This window comes from Anolis carolinensis, chromosome 5, assembly GCF_035594765.1.
Source record: "Anolis carolinensis isolate JA03-04 chromosome 5, rAnoCar3.1.pri, whole genome shotgun sequence".
Lineage (NCBI taxonomy): Eukaryota > Metazoa > Chordata > Lepidosauria > Squamata > Dactyloidae > Anolis > Anolis carolinensis.
In genome coordinates, this window is record NC_085845.1 from 169,588,073 (window position 1) to 169,609,020 (window position 20,948).

The window sequence follows — 20,948 nt, forward strand, 5'->3', positions numbered from 1 at the left end:
TCCTTTTGTTATCTGATTATTTATTTATCTAAACATTTTAAATGTCACTCCATCTGTAAGATATTAGGTCACTCTACAAATATTATAAAGGTAAAGATTTCCCCCTGACATTAAGTCTAGTCATGTCCAACTCTGAGGGGTAGTGCTCATCTCCATTTCTAAGCCGAAGAGCCAGCATTGACCGTAGACACCTCCAAGGTCATGTGGGCGGCATGAATGCATGGAAAGCTGTTACCTTCCCACCAGAGCGGTACCTATTGATCTACTCACATTTGCAGGTTTTCAAACTGCTAGGTTGGCAGAAGCTGGGGCTAACAGTGGGAGCTCACGCCACTCCCCGGATTCAAACTACCAACCTTTTGGTTGGCAAGTTCAGTAGCTCAGCAGTTCAAACTGTTGCTCAAATATTGTAGAGTGTAAATATTATAAAATGACATAACATGATTGTATGTATAAATAATATAATTATTGTTATTGGTGTGTGACTTAAAGTCATTTCCAACTTATGGCAACCCTAAGCCAAATCTAAATATTTTTTGGCAAGATTTGTTCAGAGAGGGTTTGCTTTTGCCTTCCTTTGAGACTGAGAGAATGTGACTTGCCCAAGGTCACCCAATGGGTTTCTATTGCTGAGCAGGGATTCAATCCCTGGTCTCCAGGATGGTAACCCAAAGCTCAGATCACTAAGTCATGTTGGCTCTCCAGGAAATATAATTAAAACAGTACTCAACTCTGAGAGATGTCATCACAACAGCTAAAAGCAATCGACCAGACACTGCAAGAATGTTTGAACTTATTCCAGAACACTTGTAGTGTTGGTGCCAATAGTATCTCGGGTGAAGGGACTCCATAACTCGAGAGCCACAGCTGAAATGGCTCTCTCACAAACTCTTTATAACACATGATGTACTCCAGGTACATGGGGAGGATCCTGTGATTCCCGTTGGTCACTGGCAGGCTCATTGGAGAATGATGTTCTTGTCAATTTGGGGTTCCAATTTGTTTATAGCTTTACATATAGCTACTAGCACCTTTCATCAGAAGAAACCACTGCCACTCCTTCAAAATTGGTAGGATGTGATTCCACATGATTATGCAAATTACAACTCTGGCAGATTAGTTGAAGCTTTAGTTGCTTTCAAGGGCCTGTGATAGATTTCCATCATACTTCAAACCATGATTTAGTGTGATACTGCTAGCCTCCAAAAAAGGAAGTTATGTGAAGTATGGGTTACTTCAGGATCAGTGAGCATACCTTATTCCATCTATGGTCGCTGCTGGTCTCTGTATCAGTGGTGTATCCACTCTGGGTTGTAATCTGAAGTGTAAATGAACCATCCAAGGTATTGAATCCTCACTTCAAATGAGGTTTGGCACCTTGGATAGCTCATTTACAGGCTGGGAGTCATCACCCCACTCAATAGGGTCTACTAGGCATTACTACCAGTACCCCCACAAAAAAGTCCTTCATATGAGGTAGAAAAACTCTAGCTCTCTCATATACAAGAATGTAGATTTCTTTGATGCAGCCCCCACTTTGCAATCAACTATCTGGGGACTGGCAAACACAGTCACAATTCCTGACATAGTCAATGAACTGGAAGCAAAAACGTGGAGCGGAGAGAGAGTCTACTGCAGAGGGCAGGGTTTTCTTTCTCTGCTGCTGTTGCCCCAAGCGTGAATAGCTTACTGTGCGATAGACAGTTCCAGTAATTTTTCCTTCCTTCTGTAGCAGCAGGAAATGCAAAGGAAGACAGCTTTTAAGCATCTGGGACCCAGGTTTTGCTGCCTGGGACCTATTGTGGGCCTCAGTCACTTCAGAAAGGAATCAATATGTCAAGCTATAATGAGGAATCAGAACTGGAATTAGATGTGACGATGACCTATAATCACCATTGCAGGGAGAGAGGAGAGGATTAGTGGGGACATCTTCACATCTCATTTTGTGTACATTAATTTGAGTTAGGTTTTGTTAGTTTGTCTATCACCAGAAATAATCTAGACTGATCGTTTTCTTTCCTTTTTCATTTATTATGAATGGAAATTATGATCAGATTCTGGAAAGAAGATTCAAAAAATATAATCTGGCAAGACAGGCTGAGCTAAAGGTTTTAGGAGGGGATACTCTGTCTTACAAATGGCATATTGGGAGTGGGGATTATAATTTAAAAGGACAAGGCTTTCTGCTTCAGGTATCAGATGTTGCGGCATTTGGGTACATTTAACAATGACTAAAAGTAAAAGTATCACACAGGATTTTAAGCAGCTATTTTGACTATACATCCATAACCTTGAAACTTTACTTATAGGAATAGATGATTTTAAATGGCATTATATACTGTTTTATAGGATTTTATAATTTTTAATATTGTTGTTTATTTATATTTATATTGTTGTGCTATTTTATTTTATTAATTGATACGTGATTATTTCTATGTATATTATTTGTTGTATTTGTTCGTTGCTGTAAGCCATCCCAAGTCCCTCCGGGAAAGGTGGGCGGGGTATAAATAAAGATTATTATTATTACTATTGGTAACAAATTATCATTAAAGTACTCTACTTTTATAAATACACATTGTTTTAATATTTTTGTTTTATATTTATACATTCTAGTACATGTTATTTACTGTTATATTGTTGCCATCTTTAAGACACTGTTTAGATTTTCTTCATGATTAACACTATATCTTGGTTTGCCTTATACTCATTTTATAATTTTCCCCTGAGTGATAATAAAATGTAACTGATTGTGACAGTTATATTACTCTGTTATTTGCTGTTGTGCTGGAGGAAAGACTGTCAACAATTTAAGACAGATCTCACTATATTACTAGCAGAAAACACAAAAACTTGAAACAACTTCTGAAGAAAGTCAAGGAAGAAAGTGCTGAGGCAGGTTTACAGCTGAGCATTAAGAAAACAAAAATAATGACTACAAATCATTTACACAACTTTAAAGTATGCAGTGAAGACACTAAGATAGTCAAAGATTTCTTATACCTTCAGATACTTACTACTTGGAAAACTAGGTACTTGGAAGGGCAGCAGTGAAAGAACTAGACAAGGTCCTCAAATTTAAACAAATATCACTGGATACCAAAGTTAACTTTTTCCAAACCACTACATTTCCAATTTTTCTGAAAGCAGGAGACTGAAGAAGGCTGATAGGAAGAGAAACAACTCACTCGAAATGTGGTGCTGAAAGACAGTTCTGTGGATACCCTGGACTGCCAAAAAAGGCAAATGAGTGGTTTCTGGAGCAAATCAAGCCTGAACTCTCCCTGAAACCAAGATGATACTTTGGACATATCATGAGAAGATACGACTCACTTGAAGAAGAAAAAGCAAGGTAGAAAGAAGCAGGAAAAGAGGAAGACCACATTACATGTGGATCGACATGTGGAAGAAGCCACAGCTCTAAGTTTACAAGATCTGCAAAATTGCACTAAATTATCATTTGGTTATTGTTAATGTTGTTTATCTTGTATGCTTATAATTTTGTATTATTACTCGTTGTAAGCTGCCTCGAGTCCCTTTGGGGAGAGGGGTATACATAAATTACTATTATTATTATTATTATTATCAACACAACGACGTTGTATGGCACAGCAAACAAGATAGATATGCTGGATTTCGTTTCGCAAAACCACAAGTCGAACACTTCCCAAGTGTCTAGGACTGTGTGATGTATTTTCTGATGATGTGTGCAGATCCCAGTAGGGTGGCCTTTTGCAGTTGGCAGATGGTGATTTTGTCAATGTCTATTGTTTCCAAATGCCGGCTGAGATCTTTTGGCACAGCACCCAGTGTGCCCATCACCACCGGGACCACCTGTACTGGTTTCTGCCAGAGTCTTTGAAGTTCAATCTTGAGGTCCTGATAGCGGCTGAGTTTTTCCTGTTGTTTTTCATCTATGCGACTGTCACCTGGGATGGCAACATCAATGATCCAAACCTTGTTCTTTTCCACAACTGTGATGTCTGGTGTGTTGTGTTCCAGAATTATTATTATTATTATTATTATTATTATTATTATTATTATTATCATCATCATCATCTGAGCAGGACTGTTGATAATAGGATGATGGAGATCTCTCATTCATAGGGTTGCAGTGTGTCAAAGTCAACTTGATGGCACTAAACCACAAAGGAAAATCTATGGCATGAGATTTTTTTTCAGAGGAGGTTTGCCATTGCCTTCCACAAAGGATGAGAGAGAGCAACTTGGTCATAGTCAAGCAAGGATTCAAATCATGGTCTCCAAGAACCCTAGAAGAGCATTCAGATCACTGCACCATGTTGGCTTCTGATGAACCGCCTTGGGTCTCACTTCATGATGTAAGTAAATAAATAAACAGACTACCTATTGGTTGCTGTTACTACCTTGGAACCAAATAAAAATCCATAACATTTCTTTCTTTCTATACCTATCACTCCATCTTGTACTGTATATGGAAGGCTCCTTTCCTCCTGTTTTTTTCTGCCTCCCCTCCTACTGCCTCATGGGCTGTCCTCAGTTCCTTGGTTTCTTAATACATTATTGAAATGTAAGTAAAATATGCAAGCTTCAGAATTCCCTTCCAAGTCCCTGTCTGAGTAATACTGTTAGGCATAATAATAATTCAGCTCCCTTCCAATACTCCTCCAGTTTCACCAAATGCTGTCATTTAGAGATCCGACTTTCCTTGAAGCTCTTGAGAAGTGCCCACACATTCAATGCCCAGAAAAGGTGAATGCTGAATGTACAATCATGTCAACCAAACACTTATTAGTGGAATAGTTTCCATATGACTTTCCAGTTATTGGTTTTCTTAAATGCTCAATCTTCTCCTTTATGGAAATATGGAATCATAAGTTGATAGTCCTATTTTCATCAGTACTTCCAGATAAATAGCATCTACTATTACACTACCAGTCAAAAGGTTCTGTGCAATTATGCCATTTTCCCCTTCTAATAAAGAGAAAAATAAGATGAAAGCAATACTGGAAAAACACGTGAGAGCTATAAATGGAAGACAATGCTGTCTGGAAACCTTCCCACCCCCAGCCTGACTATTCATAGAGATAGGAAGGCAATAAATACCTCATATGGAAACAGTCCTCCTCAAAAAAAGCAGTAAAGAGAGGACTTTTCAGCTCTATATAACGTGAAAGGTATGTAGATCTTTAGGAGAAGCCAATCTTAAATAGGTCACAGCCTCATAGGCTGGTCTCAAGTCCCATTCCTTGGTACTAAATGCCATTTGACTGTAGGCAAAATATGCAAACTCCCAAATTATCGATTCCAAACTCCCAAGCTCCCAGTCCTTCAACTGCATTTTTAATTAAATAATTCATCAGCCTTAGGACACCAAAAGAAATGTCCAAAATGCAGCGCTCTGGAGGATGTACAGACCTTTTGAGCAGTGAATAATCTCAAGTAGCGTATAATCCAGGCATGGGCAAACTTTGGCCCTCCAGTGTTTTGGACTGCAACTTCCACAATTCCTAACAGCCTCAGGCCCCTTCCTTTTCCCCCTCAGCCGCTTAAGCGGCTGAGGGGAAAAAGGAAAGGGCCTGAGGCTGTTAGGAATTGTGGGAGTTGCAGTCCAAAACACCCAGAGAGCCAAAGTTTGCCCGTGCATTGTATAATCCCAAATATCTTCACAAAAATATCTGAATTCTAGAACCACCAAAATATTTTTTAAACCCATTTGAAATCCAAATGTTGCATTTCAGAGATATAGTCCTGGTTTATGTGGGGCTTAGTCGTGGAGAAGTATTTGCAGGATTGCAATCTCAACTTTCTCATTTGCAAGCCCCGAAGTCCACCTTCATCTACATTTTGATCAGTAGAATGAAGGGCAGAGGAGGGATATTCTCCCCCTCCACCCCATTTATTGCACTACCTTCTTGTTGTATTTTCCACACAGGCATGGCTGACATCTATATCTTTGCAATATCAAGGAAAATTGCTTGGAAATCTGTGATAATGGGAGACGTTGCTTTAAAAGCAGAATGCCTCAAGTTCATTCCTCATCCTTGCCAGGCAGGAAAGGGAAAAGTTGCTGTTTCAAAGCCACCCTCCTCAATCATTGTAGACAAAAGAAAGGCTCTGTCTATAAGCCATCTTCCTATGAGATGGTTCACTGAAGCAGCAGGGTACATTTGCCTAGCCGAACAAATTTTCTTTCCCCCTTGATTCCTGACATTGCCTCAATAAACACACACAGAAAATATACTGTCCCTGTCCCCTTGCAACCTTACAGCTTGGTCCCTTTAAATTACATCCATCCATTTGTGTTGTCGAAGGCTTTCATGGCCAGAATCACTGAGTTGCTTCGGGTTTTCTGGGCTGTATGACCATGTTCTAGAAGCATTATTTCCTGACATTTCACCCACATCTATGGCAGGCATCCTCAGAGGTTGTGAGGTCTGTTGGAAACTAGGCAAATTGGGGTTTATGTATCTATGGAATGTTCAGAGTGGGAGAAAGAACTCTTGTCTGTTTCAGGCAAGTGTGAATGTTGCAATTGGCCACCTTGATTAGCATTGAATAGCCTTTCAGCTGCAAGGTCTGGCTGCTTACTGCCTGGGGGAATTCTTTGTTAGGAGTGTTAGCTTGCCCTCACTGATTCATGTCTGGAATTCCTCTGCTTTCTGAGTGTTGTTCTTTATTTACTGTCCTGATTTTAGAGTTTTTAAAATACTGGCAGCCAGATTTTGTTCATTTTCATGGTTTCCTCCTTTCTGTTGAAATTGCCCACATGCTTGCCGATTTCAATGGCTTCTCTGTGTCACCTGACATAGTTGTCTATGTTCTCAAATAATATGCTGTGTCCAGGTTGGTTCAGAGGAATTCCAGACATGAATCAATCAGGGCTAGCTAACATCTCCCAACAAAGGATTCCCCCAGGCAGGAAGCAGCCAGACCTTGAAACTGAAAGGCTATTCAATGCTAATCAAGGTGGCCAATTGCAACATTCACACCTGCCTCAGACAGGCAAGAGTTTTTTCTCCTACCCTGAACATACCGCAGATATATAAACCTCATTTTTAAGCAGAGGCTGGATGGCCATCTATGGGGAGTGCTTTGAATGTGATTTTCCTGCTTCTTGGCAGGGGATTGGACTGGATGGCCCACGAGGTCTCTTCCATCTCTGATTCTATTATTATAATTAGCCTAGTTTCCAACAGACCTCACAACCTCTGTGGATGTCTGTCCAAGATGCAGGCAAAATGTCAGGAGAGACTGCTTCTGGAACATGGCCACACAGCCCAGAAAACTCAACCCAATGATTCCAGCCATGAAAGCCTTCGACAATACATGGGAGACACTGCTTTAAAAGCAGAATGTCTCAAGTTAGAATCATAGGAAAGAGAAAAGATGCTGTTTCAAAGCCACCCTCCTCAATCAGTGTAGACAAAAGAAGGACTCTGTCTATAAGCCATCTTCCTATGAGATGGTTCACTGAAGCAGCAGGGTACATTTGCCCAGCCCAACAGTTTCTCTTTCCCCCTTGATTCCTGACATTGCTTCTGGAAACACACACACAAAAGAGAGCAGCCCTGTCCCCTTGCAGCCTGACAGCTTGGTCCCTTTAAATCACCTCCATCCATGGATTCCTCTCCTCCCTGCTCACCCTTTGAATGTAAGGAGAGGCCATTCGCACCCCAAACCCTCGCCCCCTTCTGTGCTTTTCCCACACCCAGCGGGGTGTGGAATCATAGAATCAGGGTTGGAAGAGAGGTTTCGCCTTCACAAATCAGCCCGCAAAATGAATGGAAATATGCCCGGAGCCGCTCAGCATCCTTCCTCCTGCATCCCTCCATCCCTCCTTCTTCCTTCCTCCCAGATCAATCATCCGCATGGACCACCACCAGCCCGCCTATCTATCTGCCTCCCTCCCTCCCTGCCTACCTACCTACCTTTGAACATGAAGCTTTCCTTTTGTCTCTGGCTTCGGGGTTGGGGTGCCGCCGCCGCCGTCTTTCTTCTCCTCTGCGCCCCAAAGGCTCCCCCAAGGAGAAGATGCAAAGCGGGTGGCGCCTCGCTTCCTCTCCCTCTCCCTCTCCCTCCCCCACCCCTTTCCCTCCTTCTTCTCCAAAGGAGATCTCACTGCCGAAGCCCAGCTCACGTGACCTGCCTCTTCCCCCCCCCCCCGCAAAATACCCCCCCCCCTGTTGCCTCCCCCTTTTCCCCTCCCTCTCAGGACCTCTCAGGAGTCAGAGAGGCAGGAAAATGGATGCTGGCTCCTGGAAAGGGAGGGTGTATGTGCTAAATGAATGGGAGGGATGGGGCCACAGCCATGTTTATCCCCCCCCCCCAATCTATTTTATTTTATTTCTTCCTCCCTTCTCTTCTCCTTCCTTCTCCTCCACCCTGTTCCTCAGCAGCTTTCTTATGGTATTGTCTGCTGAGCATCTCTGGATGTAGGCAAAAGGACAGTCCTTTCATGCAAAAGGACTGTAAACCCCTTCACCCGAATATAGAATTTTAGCCCCACTGTTTTCAGTCTTTGAAGCATCTCAACATGGTGTAGAGCTTGAGTGTTGGACCACCACTCAGGAGGCCAGAGTTTGCACCCCAAATTAGGCTATAAAATCCCATGGCATGGCCTTGGGTGTACCAGCTTTTTTATGGTGTTGTCTGCTGAGCATCTCTTGATATAGGTGCTCCTTTGATGCAAAAGGACTGCAGACCCCTTCATTCGAATTCAGAATTTTAGTCCCACTGTTTTCAGTCTTTGAAGCATCTCAACATGGTGTAGAGCTTGAGTGTTGGACCACCACTCAGAAGGCCAGACTTTGCGCCCCCAATTTTGCTATAAAATCCCATGGCATGACCCTGGGTGTATCAGCTTTCTTATGGTATTGTCTGCTGAGCATCATTTGATATAGATGCTCCTTTGATGCAAAAGGACTGCAAAACCCTTCATTCGAATTCAGAATTTTAGTCCCACTGTTTTCAGTCTTTGAGGGATCTCAACATGGTGTCAAGCTTGAGTGTTGGACCACCACTCAGGAGGCCAGAGTTTGCACCCCTAATGTGACAAATGACAAAATCGCCCCCTTCAACCCCACCAGTATTCAAATTTGGGCGTATCAGGTATTTGTGCCAAATTTGGTCCAAATCCACAGTTATTTGGGTTCACAGTGCTCTCCGGAGGTAGGTGAACTACATCTCCCCAAATCACTGTCAATTTCTCCCAAATTCCTCCAGTGTTTTCTTTTAGTCATGAGGGTTCTGTGTGGGAAGTTTGGCCCATTGGTGGGGTTCAAGGGCTCTTTAATTGTAGGTGAATTATAAATCTCAGCAACTACAACTGTCAAATGTCAAGGTCTATTTTCCCCAAACTCCACCAGTGTTCACATTTGGGCATATTGAGTATTTGTGCCAAGTTTGGTCCAGATTCATCATTGTTTGAGTCCACACTGCTCTCTGGATGTAGGTGAACTACAACTCCAAAACTCAAGGTCAATGCCTACCAAACCCTTCCAGTATTTTCTGTTGGTCATGGGAGTTCTGCGTGCAAGGTTTGGTTCAATTCCATCATTGGTGGAGTTCAGAATGCTCTTTGATTGTAGGTTAACTATAAATCCCAGCAACTACAACTCCCAAATGACAAAATCAACTCTCCCCAACCCCACCAGTATTCAAATTTGGGCGTATTGGGTGTTTGTGCCAAATTTGGTCCAGTGAATGAAAATACATCCTGCATATCAGATATTTACATTACAATTCATAACAGTAGCAAAATTACAGTTATGAAGCAGCAACAAAAATAATTTTATGGTTAGGGGTCACTACAACATAAGGAACTGTATTAAGGGGTAGCAGCATAAGGAAGGTTGAAAACCACAGGTGTAGAGCTTGAGTGTTGGACTACCACTCAGGAGGCATGTAAAATAAGACATGTAATGGAGAAAATAATAGGAAAAAATAAACTAGGATAGAGTCAGATTCATGTCTCTCACTATAGAAGCCACAGAAGATAACAATAATTGGTCAGGAATGCTAAAATATATTATAGCCTCAATACTGGCTACAATAGCCCGAGGATGGAGAGATAATACAAGATGGGATTTAGAAACTTGGTGGTCTTATCTCTCAGAATATATAATCACTGATTTCATTAATCAACGGAAAATCAAGTATATGAACAAAACAAGACTGGTATAGGAAATGGTCTATTCTAATCGATAAAATAGATGGAGATGATAGATATAGCACTTTGAACCAGGCTTTCCACATGGTTATATTGATGCAATGTCATCATTTGGAATTGCTGTTCCAGGAGGGAGGGGGGAAAGGGGGGGGAGGGTATGGGAAATCGGAGATACACATCTAAGGAATGTATAAAACGTCATATAAGGTAAAATAACTTTTGGAATCATGTATATCGCGATAAGTCTTGTATGGCAAACGTTTGTCAATTGAATATATTTATCAATTTTAAAAAAGAGTTGTTCATGTTCTCAGAAAAGTGCAAAATTATTAAAGCTGATCATGCAATCCTATGTCTACTTAGAAGTAAACACCACTACTTACAATTTGACTCATTTCGAGGTTAATAATAATAATAATAATAATAATAATAATAATAATAATAATAATAATAAAAACATGGTGTAGAGCTTGAGTGTTGGACTACCACTCTGAAAGCCAGAGTTTTCACCTCCAGTTTGGCTATAAAATCCCATTCATTGCATGACCTTGGGTATCACATTCTCTCAACCGCAGAGGAAGGCAATGGCAAATCTCCTCTGCACAAATTTTGCCAGGAAAACCTCACAATGGCACCTCCATAAATCAGAAACACCTTGAAGACACACAATGACAGCAAATGAAGCCAGTGACTTGGAGAGCACTCTAGCTCCATTTACACCTTCCGCCATCCTAAGTCTTTGGAAACAGCAAGGAGCTGGTCTCAACTGTATGGAAATGTGGAGTGTCTGCCAGCAATGATCTGCATGTCACCCAGGCGAGGAAAAATCTGCCTCCCTGTCAGTGTGCAGAGCGTGCCCAGGCGGTTTCTCCATGCGCCTGTAGGCATCCACATCTGTGTGTGTCTCGGTGAATTTGTCATGGTGAGCACGAAAGCCTCAGAGCCGGGAGGCGTGTCTAGTCCACACCTCCAGTTCTCCACATCTCTCAGAGATTTGCATTTGCTTTGGCAGATGGAGAGACACCCACCGTGTGCAAGGGGAAACGATTTTCACAGGAGATGAAATAAAAAGCACAGCTCATGTAGAGATTGCTGACCACGACAGTTCTTTACAGATGTATTTCACTGCATGTAACCAGGCTGGGGAGCCATTACCCCATGACCAAGAAGTGAAATATACCTCATATAAGTATTCATCCATGCAGTTTTCTTTACAAATGATGACTGATGGATATGCACAATATTTCTGCAAATCCCTCTGGTTTAACATTTGGATAGCTGCACTTAGCTGGCATGGCTGACACTTACATAATCCTATATCCTGCCTTTGAGAGAGGGCATATATGTCATTGCTAAAGTGCATTGTTTTACATGCAAAAGTTTCTGGATTTAATTCCTTCCACCTCTTCTAAAATCGCTTTTACAGTACATAATCTTAGCACAAGGATTCCATTTTAATAGTATGTCCACTTCCTGCAGACTCCTTGGATTTGTAGTCTGGTGAAGCAATGAAGTTCTCTACAAGAAAATTCTAAATATCATTCCTTAAACTGCAAATTACAAGATTTTATAAGACCCTTTCATGACAGATGAAGTGGAATCATAGTGCTAAGATGCTATAGAGTGAAATAGCAATAAGACTCCAGAGATCTGGTACAAATAATTGCAGATGATGCTAAGCATGGCAAACAAATGGTCTAATTTGATGACCAGGGACTTAAAATGGCATTTCCTTTGTTACTGGCCATGCTAAAGGAACATTAAGGGCTCTTGCTAATGAAAAAGGAAGAAAAACAGGTGGGAACAGCTAGCACAGCAGGTTAAACCTCCAGCTGCAGAAAATCATGCCGACCAAAAGATCGTCAGTTCAAGCTGTGGCCAGGGTGAGCTCCTGCCATCAGCCCTAGCTTCTGCTTACCTAGCAGTTCGAAAACAGCAATGTGAGTAGATAAATAAGTACTGCTTTGGCAGTGAGGTAAAAGGCATGCCTGAAAACATGCCAGCAATTCAATCAGGAAGGAGTTCATGGACAACAAGCTCCTTGGTGTGGAAAAATGAAGCAACAGCACCTCCCCATGGCCTAGTTGAGCAGAGCCTCCAGATGCTGGAGATGAAAAAAGAGGGAAGCCTTGCCTCTGTTTATGTACTGTCTGCCTGTGCTCTCAACTGTATAACGGCATTGAATGTTTGCCATATATGTACCCTGTAATCCGCTCTGAGTCCCCTCAGGGAGATAGAGTGGAATATGAATAAAGTATATTATTATTATTATTATTATTATTATTATTATTATTATTATTATTATTATTATTATTCTGGACAAATTTTCTCCTTTCTGAATGTTTGAAAACGTTTTAATTGAAAAAAGTAGAGTGTTCAAGTGCAATAGTATGATTTTACTATTTCACTCTTTTACAAATTTTTTTTAAAAGAAGGGAACATATTGCTCTAATATGTCTCAGAATTAGCCTTTTTGACAACTTTCACAATCCTCTGGATTTATATTTGGCTAGAGTTCCACTTCAAAATGTACCTGTTCCAACTTGCATACAAGTTCAACTTAAGAACAAACCTACAGAACCTAACTTGTTTGTAACTTGGGGACTGCCTGTACATCACAATATTGCTTCAGGAAATTCTGGGGTTCAGTTGCAACAGAGTGAGTGGGGGTGAAGGGGTGGGGGGTCAACCCACCCCAGGTCTTAGTTTAAACCAGTGATTCCCAAAGTGGGCGTTACCACCCCCTGGTGGGCACTGCAGCAATCCAGGAGGGCGGTGATGGCACCTATTAGGAGACAGGGGCAGGGCCAGAGGAGGGGCAGGATCTCTTCCCAAGTGCTGGAGATAGGGCTGAGCACCTCAGGCACCTGTTAGGACACAGGGGGTGGAGCTAGAGGAGTGGGTGTGGCTTCTTCCCAAGAGCCCGAGACAGGGCTGAGAATCTATACCTCTCCTGAGGCACTTGTTGGGACACAGAGGGCGGAGCTAGGGTAGGGGGTGGGGCCTCTTCCCAAGAGTGTGAGACAGGGCTGAGCCTCTGTATACCTCCCCTGAGGCGCTTATTAGAACACGGGGTTGGGGTATAGAGGTTCAGCCCCGTCAGGCACTTGGGAAGAAACCCCACCCCCTCCTCTAGCCCCCGCCCCCTGTGTCCTGGCAGGTGTTGCAGGACAGGGATAGAAGCTCAGCCCTGCCTCAGAGCTTGTAACTCCACCCAGTCCTGGCTGCCCATTTGTGGCCCCGCCCACCTCCCCTCCCCCTCCCAGCCCTGCATCTTGGACTAGAGGAGAGGCTCAGCCCCACCCTCTTGAGCAGGAGCCACATCCACCCACCTAAGCCACGCCCCCTTCCCAGGGGGCACTGAGTAATGTTTTTTCTGGAAAGGGGACGGTAGGCCAAATAAGTTTGGAAACCACTGGTTTAAACTTTAAAAATAGCTGTCCAAGGTGCTGAACCCGAGCCTCCCAAAAGTACAGTCACATTGATGGCTCTTTTAAAGCACTGTTTAAAACCCAAAGCCTACTCACTACATCACAGATATAAAAGGCATCATCTGCCATCACTCCATGTTGTTCAAGACAGAGTTCACCACTCCCCATATGTACACCAATGCCAGACCCGTGCTCCCTGTTGGACTTACATTCAAACCCATCTAGGTTTGTCTCAGGAGGAGAGGTGGACTCTTCAGAGATGAGGTTGGCCCCCACAGCTTCATCCTCGAGGCACTCCTGAGGAAAGAGAAGTAACACCTTTCCAGATCCAGCATCTGTGTTGTTTGGAACATCACATCTTCCCTCAGAAGCAGGTTCCTCTTGAACAGTTTCCTTCTTTGGAACTGAAATAGTGGGATTTTTTGGTATGGTTTCAGGAGATGACTGAGGGGATAATGATGGTGGACTAGAGGGAGCCACATTTTTCTGGGGACCTGGTATTTCTGTAACATGATTTTCACCTTCATGGCAGCAGGCAGTGAGCAAATCCGTAGAGCTCTCATCCGCAATTGGGGGCAAGGTTTGTAATCCAGATGGTGACTGGGGGCTTGGTAAACGTGACTCCCCTCGCCTTGCTTCCTTTCTAAGGGGAACCTTCTTGAGTTCTCTCTTTGCCATATAGTGTAGGAGGAGTTGTCGGCCAGGTGGAGGGGTGCTGCTGCTCTGGTGAAGCGTAAATGAGAGAGAACTTAGTTTCCGTGGTTCCAAACCATTGGCTGTGGCCCACTGAGGGGACTGTGATGTTGGGTGAGGAAGGCATGATGTGAGGACTTCATGGCTTCGGGGTGGTTTGGGGGGACCAAGCCGGGAATTAAGTTTGGGTATCCCTTGGCCCTTTCCTAAGGAGGTCCGTTTCATGGAGTCCTGCATGAAGGAGTTGAGGCAGGTGTCCTGCTTCAAGATGGGGTTAACAGCTGCCAGTTTTCCACTTCCAACAGAATGAGTTGAACGGCCTGGGATGCGGCTGGGATTGGACGAGGCTCCTAGAGTTGGAATACACCTCTGAATCCCACGGGAGGAATGAGAATATTCTTTCTCCATCATCACGGCTTGCTATCTCTGTTCTACCTAAAAAGGGGGAGAGAGATGAAGGAAGCACTGTATTCATTACTCAGTTCTAAATAAAAAGAAGAAAATTGACTTATCCATGGCCTTTGCCAATGTCTGTGAGCACAGTTCCCAGATTCTCCTGGCTAGTATGCCTCTGTCTTGCTGTCTGGGAATTTAAAGAGTTGTAATTCAAAAAGTAGCTTTCCATCCCTCTGACATTTTTATTATGTGGGACCCAACAGACAGTCAGCGTGATATAGTGATTTGAGTACAGTAGAGTCTCACTTATCCAAGCCTCGCTTATCCAAGCCTCTGGATAATCCAAGCCATTTTTGTAGTCAATGTTTTCAATATATCATGATATTTTGGTGCTAAATTCATAAATACAGTAATTACAACATATCATTACTGCGTATTGAACTACTTTTTCTGTCAAATTTGTTGTATAACATGATGTTTTGGTGCTTCATTTGTAAAATCATAACATAATTTGATGTTTAATAGGCTTTTCCTTAATAATAATAATAATAATAATAATAATAATAATAATTTATTCTTGTACCCCGCCCCATCTCCCCGAAGGGACTCGGGGCGGCTCACATGGGGTCTTGCCCAACATCACAATATAAAATCAAAACAAAAACACAAATTTACAACAATAAATCAACAATATTGGTAAAACAATCAAAAGGACAATCTTACAAGATAAAATGTTAAAACAGGTATATCAAACACAAATCTGGTTTAATCCCTCCTTATTATCCAAGATATTCGCTTACCCAAGCTTCTGCTGGCCCGTTTAGCTTGGATAAGTGAGACTCTACTGTATTTGACTAAAACTCCAGGAAGCTATGATTCAAATCCCCATGCTTCCTTGGAAACACATTGGGGACTTTAAGCACTGGGCCAGGCTTTAGCACAACAGGTTAAACCACCAGCTGCAGTAAATCATGTCAATTGAAAGGCTGACAGTTTGAAGTCAGGGTCAGCTCCTGGTCTTTAGCTCAGCTTCCGCCTACCTAATGGTTCGAAAGCAAAATATGAGTAGATAAATAGATACTGCTTAAAAGAGGTATTTTAAGGCACCCATAAGGAAATGCCAGAAAAATGTTGGCAATTTGACCAAAGAGGAAGTTTACAAACAAAGCTCTTTGGCAGGGAGATGGAGTGACAGCACAGTCCCGTGGCCAGAACCGAACACACGCCTCCAAGATGCCAAAGATGGGAAAAACTTATACCTCTGTCTGTGTACAACTGTCTGTCAGTGTATAAACGGCATTGAATGTTTGCCACATATGTGTGTTCTGTGATCTGCCCTGAGCCTACTTTGCGGTGAGAAGGGCAGAATATAAATATTGTAAATAAATAAGCACACCATACTATCACAGCTTAAGGAGAAGGCAATGGAAATTGAATATTCCCGCCCCCACCCCGAAATAAAATCTCTATGATACTGGTATTGTTTTATGTTTTGTGTTCTGTTCGCACTGTGAGCTGTTAATGTGTGTGTGTGTCTCCCTATGATAGGCTTGCCATAAGTTGGACTTGACTAGAAGATACATAACGACAATGGGACTCTACATTTATGTTGCATAAACCAGTATGAGTTGGCTTCAGCTTTCAGAGATCTACTTTGAAATTGTTTTTCTATTGGATTCCTGAGAGGGTAAGTGCAGCTGGAATATATCATTACAATCCAAGGAGGTAAAGCATTCAGAGAGGCATTTTGCTTTGCCTGCTGGATACAAGACAATAACCCCCTTCTCAGCCTGTTTACTTGTCCAGTTTTCATATGAAGTGTAGGAACAGAGACAAATTTGCAAGTGTCAAAATGGTTAAAATGGTAGTTGTGCAATCACTTCACTCTTATTTTGAGCAAACAGATTTTTGTAGTGTTTCAATCATGTTCAAATCCTATTTGGCTAGAGTTTGCATGGGACAAAAGAAATATACGTACAGCACAGAACATAATATCTCAGTCTCCTTTTTGATATCTTAAAAACTATTGCTTGCCTCAGTTGTGTTCCTTGTTCTGGTATTTCTTTTTCTTCCTTCCTTTCTCTCACCAGAGGATTTTTATGTTGAAAGAGAGCATTAAAGGCTTACCTGGAATGTAGGTGTGAAGGAGCTGAGTGTCCACCATGAAAAAGGATCCAATATCCCAGAGACTTCATACATATTCCTGGTTTTGTTTTTGTTTTTCAAAGGACAACTGGACCCTCTCCTGGACTCTTGTAAATCACAGCAAACCAAAATTGTTGACTACATAAGCAGTTACCAGGAGCTGCAGGTGTGTAATATTCAGATCTCCAGAATACCATGATGAATGTATCCAACCTTCTTCCTTGTGTGCTTTTTTCTTTTTCTATCCATTCTTTTTAACTCTGGGGTGTTTTCCCATCCTTCTAAAGTGCTTAACTAAGAGAAAGGGGAGAACTTGGAGCTGAACGCAGCTGAACACAGAGACATGAAGGAGTGGGCAGGCACTGAATGGGAGCACTTATGAAGAGCTCCGACTAGAAAATGAGGGGGGGGAAAACAAGGGTGAATGCATCCTAAAGGTCTCCTTGCATGAAACACTGTCAACAACTACAAGCACTGTGAATATTCATTTTCTAGATAACAACTTAGCAAGCAAATCCCATATGCATTTCAGATATCTGTCTGGATGGATGGAGGGTGAATAGCCGTGTTTTTTCCTCCAGGTTTCAAACTCCACCAGCTCTAAAGGCTTTAGGAAACAGGTTGTGGATGGGGGCTCATTGTGGAGGTCTGTTGTGAATCCATCCTCACCCATATACCCTGTTCACGATCACGTTCTGAATGTTTGACATGAAGTGGCTGAGCCAGCATTGGAATTCTGTTGCTGTACTATCTACTTTGGTGCCTAAAAAATTGGACTTACTACGGTGGTCTGTAGAGTAGCATTGGAACCCAGATTGTTTGTACTTGCACTCATGTTCACACTACTAGTGCCTCTTCACACCATGGCATGAATCCACTTTAAATTTGGTTTCTGCCTTCTGCAGAACCCTGGGGTTTGTGATTTAGTGAGGCCCAGGACTTGTCTGTCTGAGCTGTTTAAAGGCCCCTTCCTAAACTACAAGCCCCAGAATTCTGCAGGAGGCAGAAATTGGATTTAAAGTGGATCCATGCTCTAGTGCAAGCATGGGCAATCTTTGGCCCTCCAGATGTTTTGGACTTCAACTCCCTACTGGTTGTTAGAAATTGTGGGAGTTGAAGTTTTCCCATGCCTGCTCTAGTGTGATGAGGTCCTTAAGGCTTCTGAGTTAGTTGCAGCTCAAGAATTTACAGACTTGGGGTTGATCAGTAGATACCTGTCCACACACATTACAATACACATATATTTTGATATAAAGGAAATTTTTTTAGACGAATTGGAAAGAAACAATTTCTAGCATCAGCTGTTATGGATTTTAGCCCATTTCATCAAATGCATGAAGCAAAGCCTCTGGGGACAGAAATATACAAATAGTACTTTTATGATACTATAGATGTTGATATTCCCACCCTCTTTCTGCAGTGAACCTTTTCTCAGACATATTGTAGGCAGTTCGAATCCGGCGAGTGGAGTGAGCTCCTGCTGTTGTCCTCGGCTTCTGCCAACCTAGCAGTTTGAAAACATGCAAATTTGAGTAGATCAATAGGTACAGCTCTGGTGGGAAGGTAACAGCACTCCATGCAGTCATGCTGGCCACATGACTTTGGAGGTGCCTATGGACAACACCAGCTCTTCGGCTTAGAAATGAAGATGAGCACCAACCCGCAGAGTCAGACACAACGAAACTTAACATCCTTTACCTTACAAGGATATGGAGCTAATGGCATATCCAGCAGTTAAAGAGGGGAAGAAGTAGTAGGTCAATATATCTTGGTGTAGGGGGGAAAGCTTACTTCTTCAGTTCAATGAGTTCTAACCATATATATACCATACTTACTGTGTATGCTCATTTGTAAGTCAATGTTGTATATAAGTTGAGGGCAAGTTTTGGGGACAGAATTATGGATTTTTATGTGACCTGTGTATAAGTCAATATCATTCCATGGAAGATGGAAAGCGCCAGGACTCCTAAGGAGACCAGCTGCCCCTAGTTGCCACCTCTAGTTTTCCTGCGCAGACATTCAAAAAGGCCAGAAGTGGCACCATAATGGAGAGAGTAGAGTTGGTTAGTGCTGGTTTTGATTATCCCAGGGCAGATAAGCTATTTCCTTTCACCATTTTACTTGGAGGAGGGGATGGTTCCTCTTTTGATAAAGAGTGAAGGTAAACTACTTACATTGACTCATGAATAAGTTAACCCAGATTTTGGGGGTCACTTTTTGACTAAAATTTCTAGAGATATACATGAGTATAGGCAATCATATGTAAGCATCATAGATCCATACATGTTTTTAATCATATTTTAAAGTCTCTATAGGTTTGAGAGTATGTTTTTAAAATGCATTTTAACAATACATTCAGTACATACTATCATCAGGGTGAGAGCCCAGCTACAAATAAGATTGACTCTCCTGCACCAAATCAGGTTGATTCACTTTCCAAAGAAGGAGTGAACCAGAAGGACCAGTGGGTTGACTTAACATAATGTGATTGCTCTTATTTTAAAATGCATCTAGCAGATGTGGGTGGATAAGGCTTTGTAATTGTTCAGTGATTGATCTATGGTCAATTCTTCAGAAGGACAAGCAAGGTCAGCAAGGAAGGCAGGGCTACAACTGCACCAAAACAGCAACAGAGTTATAAATCCCTTTGACAGAAAATATCACTTAAATAGTTTAGTTACTCCTGTCCCTTTAAAGGGATGCCAGAATTTGAAAGTGACAATTTACAAATTTACTGCTTATTTGTAATTCATCCCCTTTATGGTAATTAATGCTGTAGTATATTATAAATGTAACATGAGGAGGAATAACTTCACTCCTTTTGGAGCATAACTCTTAGTTACTTTTATAATCAGAGGGATTCACTAGAGAAGTAGTATTGTATGACTAAATCGGTGTCTTCTGTTACTTCCTTGCATTATTTTGGTTGTGTTGTAGCAATGAGCAGATGAAGGCAAGAAGAAATTATATGCCCCGTGGCCTATAGCATTCATTTAAAAAAAGATTCAAAAGTAATTATTTTAGATGCTTTCAAGAACGCAAATAGTCTTTGTATTATAAGAATAACTAAGTTCAGGAGGGTTTGGAACTATAACTGTAACTAACTACTCTTCAGAAATAACTTACCAAGCTCTAAATGATGTGTAGCAACAATCTTATAGATGCTTTTCAAATAGTTCTATAGTTCCAACATACCTCACAACCTCTTAGGATGCCTGCCACAGATGTGGGCAAAATGTCAGGTGAAAAAGCTTCTGGAACATGACCATACAGCCCAAAAGACTCACAACAACCCAGTGATTACAGCCATGAAAGCCTTCAACAATACAGTTCTATAGTGTGTTGTCGAAGGCTTTAATGGCCAGAATCACTGGGTTGCTGTGGGTTTTCCAGGCTGTATTGCCATGTTCCAGAAGCATTCTTTCCTGACGTTTCTCCACATCTATGGCAGGCATATGCAGAGGTAATGAGGTATATCCCATTACCTCTGAGGATGCCTGCCATAAATGCAGGTGAAACGTCAGGAATGAATGCTTCTGGAATATAGCCATACAGCCCGGAAAACCCACAGCAACCCAATTCTATAGTGTCTTTCTTGGATCTTTCTCTATTTTTCATAGTTTATAATTTGGGAGTGTTTTGCTTTGGACTAGAGTCTCTTAAGACATTTGATCCTATGAGATACTCAGTCATACAAGGAAATATTCCTATCTACCCAAACATCATGCAAACTTCCATCTTCATCTGGTGTTTGTTTACAGGGCATAAAAGCAGGAAGGGGGTGGAACAATATGCTCTCTGTGGAAGATTCAAAGGGCATGGAATCCTAACATTACTTCCATTCCAGGCCTTTGACCCTACCACATTCTTGCCACCCTAACCCTGTCATTCCCAGACAAATCTGCCTTAAGTGGTACACAGTGTAGTGGAGGATATGATATTGCTGGACTACAGCTGTATCTGCCTTACTCAGCAATTCAATGTTGAGAGATGATGGAATTTGCAGTCCTATAATCAGAATCCCCCTTGTACCCAATCCCTGTTGTAAATCAGTGGTGCACAGATCCCTTAATTTATTACAGGTGATCCTCAAAAAATCATGCTATTTATAATATCTGTGCATCATGCAAGAT

The 20,948-nt window shown here is 42.0% G+C and overlaps 1 protein-coding gene across 3 annotated transcripts in view; it reads right to left on the minus strand.

The window, feature by feature from the left end:
- The window catches only part of septin3 (septin 3), a 39,216-nt gene extending 22,089 nt beyond the window's left edge, over positions 1 to 17,127 (minus strand). Inside the window, exons 1-2 of one of the 3 annotated variants that reach the window (XM_008110762.3) lie at positions 16,798 to 17,127; positions 13,791 to 14,709 (exon numbers count right to left, since the gene is read on the minus strand). In XM_008110762.3, the coding sequence (XP_008108969.1) occupies positions 13,791 to 14,685 (895 nt within the window). In that variant the 5' untranslated portion in view covers positions 14,686 to 14,709; positions 16,798 to 17,127. Of the gene's footprint in view, positions 1 to 7,910; positions 8,074 to 13,790; positions 14,710 to 16,797 lie in introns of those variants that run through there. The other 2 variants (XM_008110761.3, XM_008110763.3) reach the window with 2 other exon arrangements.
- Between the last annotated feature and the right edge of the window lie 3,821 nt (positions 17,128 to 20,948).